Source organism: Cebus imitator, unplaced genomic scaffold (assembly GCF_001604975.1).
Source record: "Cebus imitator isolate Cc_AM_T3 unplaced genomic scaffold, Cebus_imitator-1.0 Scaffold47, whole genome shotgun sequence".
In the NCBI taxonomy this organism is placed as follows: Eukaryota; Metazoa; Chordata; class Mammalia; order Primates; family Cebidae; genus Cebus; species Cebus imitator.
Genome location: NW_016107362.1, coordinates 3581311 through 3596347, shown reverse-complemented (window position 1 = coordinate 3596347; position 15037 = coordinate 3581311). Strand labels below are relative to the sequence as shown.

At 34.0% G+C, this 15037-nt stretch overlaps 1 protein-coding gene across 5 annotated transcripts in view; it reads right to left on the bottom strand.

Annotated features, from left to right (window-relative positions):
* Positions 1-15037, bottom strand: part of ARAP2 (ArfGAP with RhoGAP domain, ankyrin repeat and PH domain 2) — a 190165-nt gene that overhangs the window by 75275 nt on the left and 99853 nt on the right. For all 5 annotated transcript variants that reach the window (XM_017527308.2, XM_017527306.2, XM_017527305.2 and 2 more), the window contains exons 17-19: positions 12857-12959; positions 12009-12207; positions 11758-11821 (exon numbers count right to left, since the gene is read on the bottom strand). In XM_017527308.2, the coding sequence (XP_017382797.1) occupies positions 11758-11821; positions 12009-12207; positions 12857-12959 (366 nt within the window). The remainder of the gene's footprint in view (positions 1-11757; positions 11822-12008; positions 12208-12856; positions 12960-15037) is intronic.

Sequence of the window (15037 nt, the reverse complement as noted above, 5' to 3'; positions counted from 1 at the left end):
AGTGTATGATTTCTTTTCATTTTATTAAACATACTGCTTGAAGAACAAATTATAATTGAGTTTTTCACTTATAGTTCCAGTATTTGTGATTTTCTATAATCTCCTTGCTTTATCGTACTGAACCAGCAATAAACTGTTAAATAGAAGGGGTGGGAATAAATATGTTTGCCTAATTCCTGTATTTGCAATAATTTGTTTGATTATAACTAATGTATTAAATTCATTGGTATAAAGTTGGTCATAACATTTTCTATTTTAAATATTAAAAGGGTCCCCAATAAATTTTCCTTTTTCATTTCTGACACTGGTAATTTGTATCTTCTGTCCTTACTTCTAGTTAGAGTTTTATCAATTTTCTTGACTTTTCCAAAAAACATTAGAAATTTACTAACTTAACTGATTATTAAAAAGAGCTACTGGTGGTTCCAATTTTCTTTTTTTAAAAAGTATATTCCATTCATTGATTCTTTCTACTGTCTGTATCAATTCATTCACTGAACCACTTTGGGTCTACTTTGCTTTTTTTCAGATTTTTAAGGTAAAAGTTTAGAGGATGAATTTTATATCTTTTGATTTAATGTAAGCATTTAAAGCTATAGCCTTCCTTCTAAATAGTTTAATAGCTCCATCACACAATTTTGATGTGATAATTTTATTATTATCGATCAAATATTTCCTAATTTCTCCTGTGATCTCTACTGCGAAGTATGGTTTATTTAGAAACATGTTTAACTTCCAAATTTTATTACCAATTTAAATTTAATTGCTTTTTGGTTAGAGAAAATACTCTAATGTTACTCTCTTAAATTTACAGAAACTTATTTTATGGCCTATCATTTAGTTTGTCTTTGTGAATGTTCCACATGCACTTGGAAAATAACACGTATCCCACAGTTGTGGGTATAGTGTTATAAATACATACATACACACACACAAACATGCACATATCAGTTAGCTCAAGTAGTTCTGAGTCTCCTATAGACAGTTTACTGACTTGCTGTCTTCTTGTCCCATCAGTTAATAACAGTCAAAAGCTGAAATATCTATCCATAATCATGGGCTTATTTATTGCTCCTTTTGTTGTTACTTTTTAATTTCTGTAATCTGAAGCTCAGTTATCAGGTACATACATACTTAAGAATGGTATGGCTTTTTGATAAATTGGCACTTTAATCACTGGAAAATGTCTCTTGCTTTCCCTGATAACATTCCTTGTCCTGGAATCCATTCTGATATTAATATGGTTGCTCCAGCTTTCCCATGTATGATTTACATGGTATAGCTTTCCATTTCTGCTGTTAAAAAATTTGTCTTTATATTTAAAGTGGGTTTCCTACAGCAGGTATATGCTGTGTCTTACTTTTTAAAAATCTATTCCGGCAATCTCTGCCTTTTGACTATAGCTTTAGACCACTAACTTTCATGTCAGTAAGTAAGCCTACTCTCCTGCCATTTGTTTTCTATTGTCCACCTTTCTTTTTTTGACTTCTATTGAATTATTTTTTCTGAATCTATTTCATCCCTGCTACTGGCTTAATAGCTATGCCTCAACCTATTTTTCAGTCGTTGCTCCAGAGTTTTAACATGTATTTGCAGAGCCTACTTTTAGAGAAAATTATACTAGTTTATATATAATAGTCTTAAAATGTGTTTAAAATTTTCCCTTCTTGGTGATTACAATGTATCCTAACTCCATATGTGTTATTGAGTGTGCTACATGTGCTTTCCTGCATTCCTAATTCTTCCTTATAGATCCAGGTTTACAACAGGTATTATTTTCTTTCAACTAGGAAAACTTTAATGTTTCTCATGGCATATACCTGGATTCTCTCACATTAGTTCAGTCAAGATATGCTTTATTTTGCTCTCAATTCTGGTAGATATTTTTGCTAAATAGGGAATTTAAGTTGACAACTGCTTTTTTATGTGTGTGTGTGGTGTTTACCTGCAAGCACTTTATAGATTACAACATCTTTTGGCTTGTACTGTTTCTGATTAAATATCCTCATCTTTGTCCCCGATATTGAATGTATTTTTCTCCTCTAGTACTTCATTTTTTTTCTCACACTGGTTTGTACTGCTGAAGGTGTATCAATCTTAGCAGATGTATAGATTTATAGTTTTCATCTAATTCAGAAAATAGCCACATTTCTTCAAAGATTTTTTTTTCTGTTTCCATCTTTCTTTTACCTCATATTGGGATTTTAATCACATTTACATGAAATTGCTTGACATACTCTTGTAAGACACTGAGGTTCTGCTGACTTTACTTAGTCTCTTTTCTGCTGTCCTTACGTTTTGATAGTTTCTATTGTCATGTCTTCAAGTTCAATTATTTCTATGCTTTACAATCTACTCTGACATTAAGCCCATCTAGTGAAATTTCCTTTTCAGATATTATATTTTTCAGCTTTAAAAGTTACATTTCATATTTTAAAAATTATATTTTTTCTCATTATGCTTATATTTTCCTTTAGATCTTTGAATATATTTACAATATTTAAAACTACATTTTAAAGTCTTTGCTAATTCCATTAGCTTTCTCATTTCTGGATCTATGCCTATAAGCTGGTTTGTGTTTTTTTCACATTACTAGTAATTTTAAGGATCTCCTAACCATTACGAATGTTAAGGTGTTGAGTGTCAGGATTGCGTTGTCTTCTTTAGAGAGATTATTGATGACTGTTTTCACATCATTTGCCTGTTTGACCCAAGACAGCTAAATTACTTGCAGAGCAGCAGATCCTTTGGAAATCTGTTTTTAAGCATGGTAAGATAAAAATAGAGCAACCTTTACTCTAAGCCTGATCTGATGTAACTTTTATACTATGTTATTTTTCTTGGGTCTGTACTAAATACCCCAAGTGTTTAATGAGGTCTAACTTGGCTGGATGGAAGTTAATCAAATCCCTATGCTGTCTAAGCTATGGGAATTTTTAACCCTTAGTACTCCGGGAATTTTTTCTCTATAGCCTCTTGGAGTTTCAACCTACAAATATACAGATACTATTAAGCCAAGGACACAAAGGAAAATGTATGAAGATTTCTGAAACTCTTTATATATCTCCCTCTGCTCTGTACTCTCCAATGCAAGTTCTAGCTACTGAAGACCCTCTGAATTCCTAGCCCTACAATACTGTCACATTCCACCTGGGTTTCTCCCTTCTCTGTAACATGGGTTGAGATTTTCTGCAGATAGAAAAGAAAGTCAGTGATTTTAAGGTTTACTTCATTTTTTTTTTCTTTTCTCTGTAACCATAATCCTGAAATGCTTATTGTTCCAAGGTCTGAAAAAAACTGTTTCATCTGTATTATCCAGTTTTACAGTTGTTTAAGGTAGAAAGGCGTGTTTCATGCAAGTTATTCTTCCTTGGTCAGAAAGAGGAGTCTGGCACAATTTATTTAGTCATTATTCCCATAAATCATGTTCATTTTGGTTTTGAGGAATGGAAAATACTTTTGCATGCCTTCAAATAAGAAACTGGAGCATAGAGACAGTATTTTAGTCAGAAACAGGCAAATACCAATTATTAAGAAAATATTCAGATGCAGAAACAATGTCACAAGAATAATGCAGTAGGAAATCTTATTTTAGCTTGTTTCTTTTGAAGCCAACAGTTCAGTGAACAGACTTAAGAAACCGTATATCCCAAGAAAGGCAAGGCCTCCAGTTTTTCAATCTCATCTCTACACAATCACCGCCAGTAGGTGGAATGTGAGAGACGGTCCTGTTACCAGTCCACTCAAGCCTTTAATGGTGTTCCACTGACTACAGAATCAATCAAAAGCCTCACTTTAATTTTACAAATAGATATATGTTTAAAAATGTCTCTTGTATCCTTGTAAAGGGCCTTCAGTCCTTTCCAGAATAAGGCAAGTTAAGAATTAAATTTAATTGAAAATACTAATAGAGTATCAATCTGTCTTTCCAGGACGATCGTCTCATGCGTCCTCCTGAAGCACTCAAGGCTAAGGCCAACATATACTGAAATTGTTTCTAGCCCATCCTATTTCTCTGAACCTATTATTTCCACCTTTTGGAATAAGGCCCCCCCCGCCACACACACACATCTTGGAGGGATTTGCTCATTCTTTCGTCCACTTTTTCTCCATCATATCATACTTATTTTTTCATAAGCTTATCTCCTGGTACACAGAGGTAATTTGAACTAAATGAAACAAAATTTCTGAAGCAAATAATATGTGCTTTAATATCTACCTTTTGTTAATAGCCATACATTCCCTTTATTACAATTTTCTTTAACATAAAATCACTTAATGTTGGCTTGAAGAGTCCCTTTCTTTTTTTAAAACCTGTGAGGGTGGTGAGAGAAGAAAATCTCTTGTTTGCCTTGGCAATAGTGACATTAAGCCATCTCTAAGAATTAAATCATCACAAAGTTACAAAAGCAGTCAAGCTTACATTGTGGGCAACAGGCTACTGTTTAATTTGCAATTACATGCACAATTTAGAAACCACTTTAAGATAATTCAGCCTCCAGAGTATTGCTAACATATTAGTTGTTATAAAACACATTCAAGGGGGGAAGAAAAGATCATATGGAATAAGGTGATAGGAAATAAGGAATATTAAACTTAGGATGTTAATCTCCCAAACTGAGAAAAGTAATCTGTTCCATAATTGTGAAACATTGATGAAGTGTTTATTCCCCAGTGTTAGCTTCTTTACGTGAAGAATTTGCAATTAAAACTGAAATGCAGTCAGGCTTGGGAGCCATCAAGTGCATTGTGCTTTACTATATGTCAACTAAGGAATCTAAAACAAAAAAACACACCCGTCTTTTCTGTTTCTGATAACACAGTTTACTTAATCACACTGTGTTTATTATAACCAACAACCTTTCAGCAAAAGCATAATGATAAGTGTCTCTGGCAATGGGCATGCAGCTATGGAATGTGAAAGTGGTAAACACAGCAACTTATTTCTTTAAAAAAAGTTCAGATGATGTGCATTAAAGTGCAAAAATAGTTCTCAGATTTTGAGAAAAAGATGTAATTTTTTTGAACACTTCAGTCAAAGTTAAGATGAAACTTCCTACTGTCCAGGAAAATGCCTTCTGCCTTCCTGATCTAGAATATTCACTAACAAGAGATATTTGACAACAAGATTTTTTTTTTTTGCACAAACAGTACTAAAGCCTAAAAGAAAAGCACAGAATCTAAGTCCCAATAACAGCATCAAATACCACGCCAGAAACCCTTAAGTGTAATCAAGAAAGCTTTATTTTCCAAAATAATTTTTAAAGTATACAAAGAATACACATTCAAATGACACCATCTGGAACACCTTCTGTTTAGAGCTTTTTGGAGCAAAAATGCTCTGTGTGTAGAAAATATTACTGCAATATTTTTCTGTCTAAAGACACTCATGCTATGCATATAGAGAAAATGACCATGAAGATTAAAACATTAAACTAAATAGTGACTATATACCGGGGATAATTATCAATTTATGAACATTTCCAGTTCAGGGGGTTCTTTCTCCTCCTTGCCTTTAAGAAACATTAACATATTTTAGCATTTTAATCAAAGGTAGATAAAAACAGGAAAAAATATGTGAAATTAATTCATTAAATTTATGTATAATTTACATTTCTGGCTCAAGCTGTTGCTAGCAAAAATTAAAGGTTCAAGCTTATAGCTGGTCAGTTTCTCTCTCTTTCAGTTATTCACACTACCTCTGTAGGCCATCAATATAAATAATTGGGAGTTGTTTTACTTCCAAAAGCCACAATTTTATCTGTGACTGACAAGTCTAACAGAATCTACTTTTGCTGACAGTCATTATTTCCCAAAGGGCTAACAGATCAAAAGGGAGATGAAAACAAGGGTGATACATTGAAATTTTCTCATTTTGGCATGATACTGAAACAGCTTTTCGATAATCACAGCTATAATTAACTAGCTAGGTTTGAGCACTGGGAGAGAAGTGCATATTTTCTATCTTGGCAAATGATACTATCATTCATAGCATCACCTAGGCCAGAAGCTCAGGGGTCATCACTCTTATCTCCCAGTTCACAAAGCAATTGAAAATTGACTGGTATCTCTCTCAACATCCCACTACCACATGGAGTAAACTATTGACATCCAAAAACACCCACCAATTCGTCTTTTCTTACTGTTGCAGTTGAGGGATCTTGCTCTCTTGCTTCTACTCTCTCTTAGACCTTCAATCTCTCCCGTTTCATGTTTCTTTTCCACCGAAATTTAAACTTGCACAAGTTTAAGCCATCTAAAAACAAACTGCACATATATGCCCTTTCAGGGTCAAATCCCTTACCTAGTTAATTCTATAAACCTTCAGACATCTTTGAAAAAGTGACCTCATCATCTGTCTCGATTTACTCAGTTCCCATTCTTAATCTGATCTAGTACCTCCCTGTTCACTTCTGCTCTCCCCTAAGCCACCAGAAGTACTCCAAACCACTTATCTCACTGGGCATGTCCTTGTGTCAGCACTTGACATTTTTAACTGATCCTTCCTTTTAGAGACACCCTCTTCCTAAGCTTTGTAATACTTTGTAATCTCTCTTAGTTTTGGGGCTCACTCTCTTGAGTGAACAAGCAGCTACAGTTTTGGGGCTCACTCTCTTGAGTGAACAAGCAGCTACTTCTCCCTGACAAATTTCCCTAACCCCAAAATGATGAACAGTCATCAAAGCTCCAACATAGTACTTCTTCCTTTCTCCTTCCACATAATCACCCTAAGTAACTTCATCTTCTTCCTTCTTTACACTAGTAACTCCAAAATCTGTATCTCCAACCTGTTAATCTTTTCATGAATATCTTATAAAAATGACTTTCTCCCATCAATTTCTTCTCAGATGTCTTATAAGAACCTCATGGTCAACATGTCTTAAACTCATTATCTCCCAGGCTCTCTCCCAAACCTGCTCCTTTTCCTACTATTCCCTATATGATGTCTGTGTAGTCACAGAATACACACACATATGTGTATATGTGCATGAAAATAAGTAGATACATAAATATGAGACCCTATTTTGCAGCATACAGGGTGCTGTGACTGCCATGTATGTATTGTCTTTGTTCTGTCAGAGTTCATAACCTCATGTTCTCGTTATCTGCTGGGAAGATTCCATACCCTTATGGACACTGTTGACCTCCCTTCTCTCTACTCCATTTTTAATTAGGTAGGAATTATATGGATATGTTGTTTTCTAATAATTTTATAAAAATGTTCTCTAATAAACACTTTTATTTTTCTAATAAATGCTTAAATTTTGAAGTCTAGTAACTTATAGTGCCTATCCAGACTCCTAGTACATTTGTTGACTTAAATCCTGAGAAAGATCTCTACAAAGATATTGGTAAATACTGAACATTTGTTTGTTTTTTTTAATATTCAATTTACAAATTAACCTTACTTTAACTTCAAAATGAATTATTCTCCTCAATATCATATAAGCACGAGAAAACTTGTTTAGGTGTGGAAAATGGGGCTTGGTGGTAACTGCCCCATTGTCATCACTGTATCATTGTTATTAACAGATGATTATTGATTTGGAGGAAAAAGGAAAAGCAAGTAAACCAAAGACAAAAGCATGAGATAATATAGTTGCTTTCAAATGGTGGATATGGTACATTAGCTATGCAAAGAGATTTAAGGAAAATAACTTAGTTATATTTATCCTCACATTTCTCCAAGTCCAATTATTACTCTTCACTTTCATAAAAATATGTTCAACATAACTTGTTAGTAACACATGTAGAAAAAAACCTTCAATTACCAAAAATGTTATTAAGTGTCTGTGACCACTACTTTGGAATTCCATTAGTATTCTACTTATCCATAAATGTAAAAAATAATATTACAAATGGATTTCATCTCCTGATTTCTGGAGTCCAGGAGTAAAATCAAAACATACAAAATACTAAAATGTTTGGTGTTCTGGCTTCCATATTTTGCATTCACGAGTGGGTGGGCTGCATGCAGTAAGCACTAAATTGAATTTTATCAAACTGAATCATTCTAATCCATGTTCGCTCCATTTTAATTAAAACCTATATATCACTCATCAAATCCTTCATAGATTAAACAAAAGGGTACAAAAATATCTTAGCTATAATAACCTGAAAAATGAAAAGGATGAACACATGTGTTAAGCTGATGCTTGTCTATTTGTTTAAGACTATAAGCTCGGAGAGGTCAGACACCATGTCTATATTGTTTACCTTTTATATTTTCCTGCCATGGAATTAGCAGTCAGTAGGCATATATTAACAACTGTAAACTGTATTTATGCTAGGACTTTAATGCCAAATTCTACCTATACCTAATAATTCCTCATTATTTCTGGACATATAATTAACAATATTCCCACAGTACAGTGAAATCATCGTCTGGTACCAAAAATAAGAATCTAAAGTATCATTAACCATAATATTCAAAGAAATAAGTAAGTAAAAATGCGAAGTCCTAATTATGCCTAGAAGTTAAAAAACACAATCTGACATAAATATCTAATCAGCAATATGCTCACTGTATAAAGCTCTTGATGTCATCCCATGAGGTTGAAGGAAAAGCAGGTTCATATAACCACTGAAAGTCATTATCCTTGTCACAAAAATAAAAATAGCCAAATGAAGAATTATTTAGCTATATCTTTACATTGCAGTTGACCTTTGAACAACATAAGATTGAACTGCACAGATCCCTTCACATACAGATTTTTCTTTTGCCTCTGCCACCCCCAAGACAGTATGATCAACCCCTCCTCCTCCTTAGCCTACACATATAAAGACAATGCAGATGAAGACCTTGATGATGATCTACTTCCACTTAATGAATAGTAAATATGTTTTCTCTTACAATTTTAATGGCATTTTCTTTACTTTGTTGTAAGAATACAGTATATAATGCATATAATGTACAAAATATGTGCTAAGTGATTACTTATCAATAAGGCTTCTGGTCATCAGTAGGCAATTATTAGTTAAATTTTGGAGGATTCAACACAATGGAATACTAGGCAGTCATAAAAAGTATGAGATTATGTCCTTTGTGGGGCATGGATGGAGCTGAAGGCCATTATCCTTAGAAAACTAACACAGGAGCAAAAAAAACAAATTCTGCATGTTCTCGTAATTCGGAAATAAATGATGAGAACACATGTACACATAGAGGAGAACAAGACTCATGGGGCCGTTCAGAGGGTGGAGACTGGTAGGACAGAGAAGATAAGGGAAAATAACTAATGGGTACTAAGCTTAATACTTGGGTGATGAAATAATCTATACAACCAACCCCAATGACCCAAATTTACCTATGTAACAAACCTGCACACGTACCCCTGAACTTAAAATAAAAGTTAAAAAGAAGTTTCATGTAGATTTTTTGAGTGTATGGGTGTCAGTGCCTCTAACCTCCGCATTGTTGAAAGGTTAACTGTATTTACATATGTGTGTGTGTGTCTGTGTGTGTGTGTACGTAGGTTGTGCAAATAATCTTGCACTATTATAGAACAAACCATACTGAACCAGTGTAATTCGGAGTATTTTTAAGTAAATTACAAGAAGCCAAGGAAAACAAACCAATTTGTTGAAGAAGAAAAGCAGTTTGAAGATTTCCCAAAGAACTCAATAGAACTACCATTCAATCCAGCAATCCTACTACTTCATTCTATTCAAAAGAAAAGAAATGGTTCTACCAAAAAGACACCTGAACTCATATGTTTATCACAGCACTATTCACAATAGTAAAGACATGGAATCAACTCAGGTGTCCCTCAGTGGTTGACTGGATGAGGAAAATGTGGTCATCTATACTATGGAATACTACACAGCCATAAAAAAGCAATGAAGTCATGTCCTTTGCAGCAACATGAACGCAGCTGAAGGTCCTTATCCTAAGTGAATTAACACAGAAACAGAAAATCAAATACTGCATGTACTCACTTATAAGTGGGAGCTAAACAATGTGTATAAATAGAAATAGAGATGGAAATAAGACACTGAGGACTCCAAAAGTAGGGACAGAAGGGGGCAAGGGCTGAAAACTACCCATTGGGTACTATGTTCACTATTTAAGTAATGACCTCAATAGAAGCCCAAACCCTAGCACTACACAATATAACCCTGTAACAAACCTGCACATATATAGGTATGGACCCGTTGAATCAAAAATTAAAAGTAAAAGAAAATGTCTTCCTAATTGTTCTGATATGTCCCTGGTTGCTCCTTCCCAGGCTTCTTTGCTTGATCATCTGCCTTTTCTAGACCTTTACACACTGGGCGACCTCGGGCTAGGTCTTCAACTCTGCTTTCTATCTACACTCTCTACTAGGTGAACCTGTCCAGTTCCTAGGCAAAATAGCAACAATACAGTGATGATTCCCAAATTTATATCTCCAGATACAACCTCTTCAATTAATTCCAGACTTGTATATCCAACTGCCTACTCCTCAGCTCCACTTTGCCACCAAAGAGACATCTCCAAGTTACCATTCCCAAAACCAAATTCTTGATCTACTGTCCTAAACTTACTAACATCCTACCTCTATTCTCCAAGTATTTGTTTCCTCAAAACACAGCACCATAATTCAGTAACTGATCAGGTCAAAAATTCTGGACCATCCTTCACTCTTACAGTAATCTGATCCATCAATAGGTCCTGACACCTCTACCTTCATGATATATCCAACCACTCCTATTCTCAGGTAAGCCATTACTCGCCTGGCCTTTGCAGCAGCATCCTAACTAGACACCTGCTTTCGCTTTTGTCCCCCAGAAGCTTATTCATCTGGAGTCAGAGTAATCATGTAAAAACATAAATCAGACTATTCCACTTCCCAGCTCTCAAACTAAGCAGCTTCTCACCATATTCTCATTTCATTTCAAATCTTCACACATCATGACCAATAAGGCCCTATATGATCAGTTTGTGGGTATCTCTGAAATCATTTCTTCCCACTCTCTCTTTCATTCAAATATTCCCAGCTACCACAGCTTCCTTGCAGAATTTGGACATGCCAAGTACAACATGCTCTTAGGGTCTTCAATATCCTCGACCCTACACCTGAAATAGTCTATCTGGATTATTGCAAAGTTTACTTTTTCACTTTATGAAGACCTTTCATCCAAGATGTCTTCTCTTAGCTAGTAAACACAGATACTATTCCATCAGACTATTTTTATATTGCTTATTTTCTGTGTAAAATTTAACACTGATGGACAGAAAAGCATATAATTTTGTCTGCTAACACTGTTTTCCCTAACAATGTATATGTTGCATGATAGTAGGGACTTTGTTTATTCATCATGATATCACCAATACTTTTAATAGTCCCTGATGCAGAGTAGATGCTTAATAAATAGTTACTGAAAAACTAAATTCAAGAAATCAAGTTTTAGCTATGCATAACTACATGCATAGATAATTCAGAATATAATTTATAGTCATAATAGTCTTACAACAAAGATATATTTATAATTATCAAACTGCTTTCGAAATATTTACATGTAAATGACACAGAAATCTAGGTCTATAGAAAATTTCAATAATTAATCACAATATGGTCATCATAAATAATATAAAAATATGTAAATTTCATTGGTATACTCTTTCTAAAGAAAGCATATACTATATATATGATTCAAAAAATGTTGAACAGGTTTTAAGATATTGCTTTCTCCCTCAAGAGAATAAAAACAACAACAAAAAAATCACTCCCCAGAGTTGTCAAGATAAAGAATAAAAAGCAAAAAGGCACTTACCTTCCTTTTTCTACCAAGAGTAAGACATCCAGTTTTTCCCCATTTTGAACCATTGTGCTGATTGCTGAAGGGAGAAAGAAAAGCGTAAACTTATTTTTTAAAACACTACACTAAATAGCTATGAAGACACAAATATTAATACTACTTAGTCATAAGTTTGAGAGTGAACCATCAAAATTTTACTAAAGGCTACCTTTATTGTATGCAATAAAGAAATGTGTTCCAAAGATAAGGGAAGGGAAAATTCTTACTTAGCTCTTGCAGTCTTCTTAAGTGCATTCTATCTTCCTGAGCTTCTTGCATGTGAAGGCAAAAATGCAAACTGGATTTGTCCATAGCAAACCAGCCTTTTCTCCACTGATCCAGGGCATGGCAGTCTTTGTAGAAAAGTTGACCAATCAAATCATAGTCAGCTTCTGTCAAGTTTTCAGCAAATAAGGGAACAAAATGCTGTTAAAACAAATACAAAAAAGTAATAAAGACAGTGAAAATAGGAAATCCTTTCCTATCTACAGATATGAGAAAAGTTAGACAAATTATCTTAGTTTTCTCTATTTTAAAGATTGAAACATAACACAAAATTCAAAACAATTAAACTTGCTATCAGTCTTAAAACGGAACAACTATAATACATTTTCAAATGGCAATATCTGAAACCACTTTCCTTGCTATATATAGAGTTGAAACGGCAAGACATTCTCTTAATTGATTTGTGGAACTTTTCAAAATGTCAGCCTTCAGTATTTTTCTCCATTTACATATTTTACTGAATCTGTCCCTTTCTCCTTTGTGTACACCTTGAATAAAACATCTACCTATAAAAAGAAATACACAGAAATGACTTTACAATATTGAGAATATTCTAACCACCAAAAACATGGCCTTAATTTGAAGAATGATTCTCCAAGTCTTACTTTAATTTCTTCCCGGCTTAAGGCTTCTGGAAGGTAGCTCTTTACCTCTTTTGGCTACTATCTTTGAAAACCTAATTTATTTCTATAATCTTATATCAAACATTCATGGACCCCTGAAGCTCAAACATGGACTACCAGTTTAGAATCTTCTCTGGATTTAGAGCAATAATATAATATTTAAATACCTTGGCTATTGCCTCTGTCCATTTCCTTTGAGCTTGACATGTTTCAGCTCCAAATAAAAACACACGTTCTGAAGGTAAGTAGATCTCAAAGATAAAGATGGGCCTACAACATGCACGAATAAAAAGATACTACCGGTTATGTTTGGCTCTTAAGAAAACAAATAACACATAAGTTAAGTTTTTAATTAAATTCCTTTTAAAATGAAATAATGCTGTGAAATCAACCTATCAGATTGTTCTGTTAATGGCTTGCATTTTATTCAAATGAGGTAAATGGAACACATTGGATCTGACAAGAGAAATATTTTGTATACTCACTTGATCATTCTATTGCATAACTTTATGCCTGGACATTCACCAGTTGACTGATGTAGCAAAGGGCTCTCATCAGTTTCCTCTTCCCTCTCTGACCACTGCTTCTTGATTTACCCTGACCAACATTCAAACATTGTACAAACAGTTTTTAACCCTCTTCCTAACTTCAAATGGTCCCTTTCACACAGCAGGTTCCTTGCAGAACACAAACACATCATGCATAACACTCTCTTACAGTCTTCCTAAGAAAAACAAATTTTCCTTTCATCATCTCAATTTACCCCCAAATTTCTTATCCTTACTATAAGATAATTTTAGAGGAACATCCCACGCTCTGAATTCTTTCCTAGTTCCTCACTCACAACTCCAATTATTCTTAGAACACACTATGTGTGCCACTGTTACCTAAAAATCTCAAAATACCATATGCCAAAGTCATCTTCCTTTTTCCTCTTTTTAGTTGCAAGCCTGTTGTATCCCCTTCATGCCCTAATTATAAGCATCACAATCAACCTCATCAACAAGCTCAAAACCCTGGAATGTAACTTATTCTTCCCCTTAACACCAACTTTTCGTCCAGTCAGTCTGTTAATATTATCAGCTCACTCTCTTCCTCTAGTTAAACTCTCAACAACTACAGTCTCTCCTCCTCCAGTCTCCTCCTTATCACTTCTTCCAGCTCTCTTACTAAAATGTAAGTCTGTATAACTCTTCAGTGCCTACATTATTGAGTTCATGCTCTCCAAAGTGCAATTTGAGGCAATTTAGCAAGAATTTTATGGCAATTTTTTTTAACCTCATCTCATTGTAGACACTTTCTCTTTGCATATCCACGTGTATCAGTAATGTTTTGTCAAGAATATTTTATTTTTAACACATTGCCATACTGAAATATACTAGTATTAATTCTTTTGAGTTATATTTCATTTACTAGTTAGTAACTAAATATACAGAATCCACTTATTTTAACATTCCATAAGTCTATTACATAGAATAGTCATTTAGAGTAAAGGCACCATTAAGATTAAAACAAAAACAAGTCAACTAATAATCAGGATTGTTCACATCAAAACTGAAATCAGATTTACTAGAAAAGAAGTCATCTCAACTAGTCATTATATAATAAAGGTAATATGTTCAATGTAGTTTTATATAAATAAAAGCTTTTCAAATCTCTTCTCTTTCAAAACTGATTTTTTTCAGATTTTAGTATTAATATTTTTCATTAATTACATCAAAAAACATGATTAAGACACTTTCACACCAAAGATCTTAGGTGGCCTGCTTTTAAAATCCTCATGCAGATTTATTTAAACTATAGTATGTGTGAGTCAAATATATTACATAAGTAATGCTTAATCTATTCATTGTGACTTTTTTCTGACCATAAAAATAACAAATAGATCTTTAGGAAATTTAGAATTTTAGTATGCTATTAAATATTCTGTTTATTTTAATGTGAACAGATCATTATAGAAGATTCTCCTTTATCACGTGTTTTAATTATGATACTAAATGAATAAATAAATTTTACCACTAGTCCACTATTTTAAATAATAAGTAACAAAAAATAAATGACTAAAATGGTCATAAATGACATACTATAAATTTACATAAGATTTGGCCAGGCACAGTGGCTCATGCCTGTAATCCCAGCACTTTGGGAGGTAAAGGAGGGTGGATCATTTGAGGTCAGGAGTTCGAGACCAGCTTGGCCAACATGGTGAACTCCCATCTCTACAAAAACACAAAAATTAACTGGTGCATGTGCCTGTAATCCCAACTACTTGGGAGGCTGAGGCAGGAGAATCACTGGAACCCAGGAAGTGGAAGTTGCAGTGAGCTGAGACCACGCCTCTGCACTCC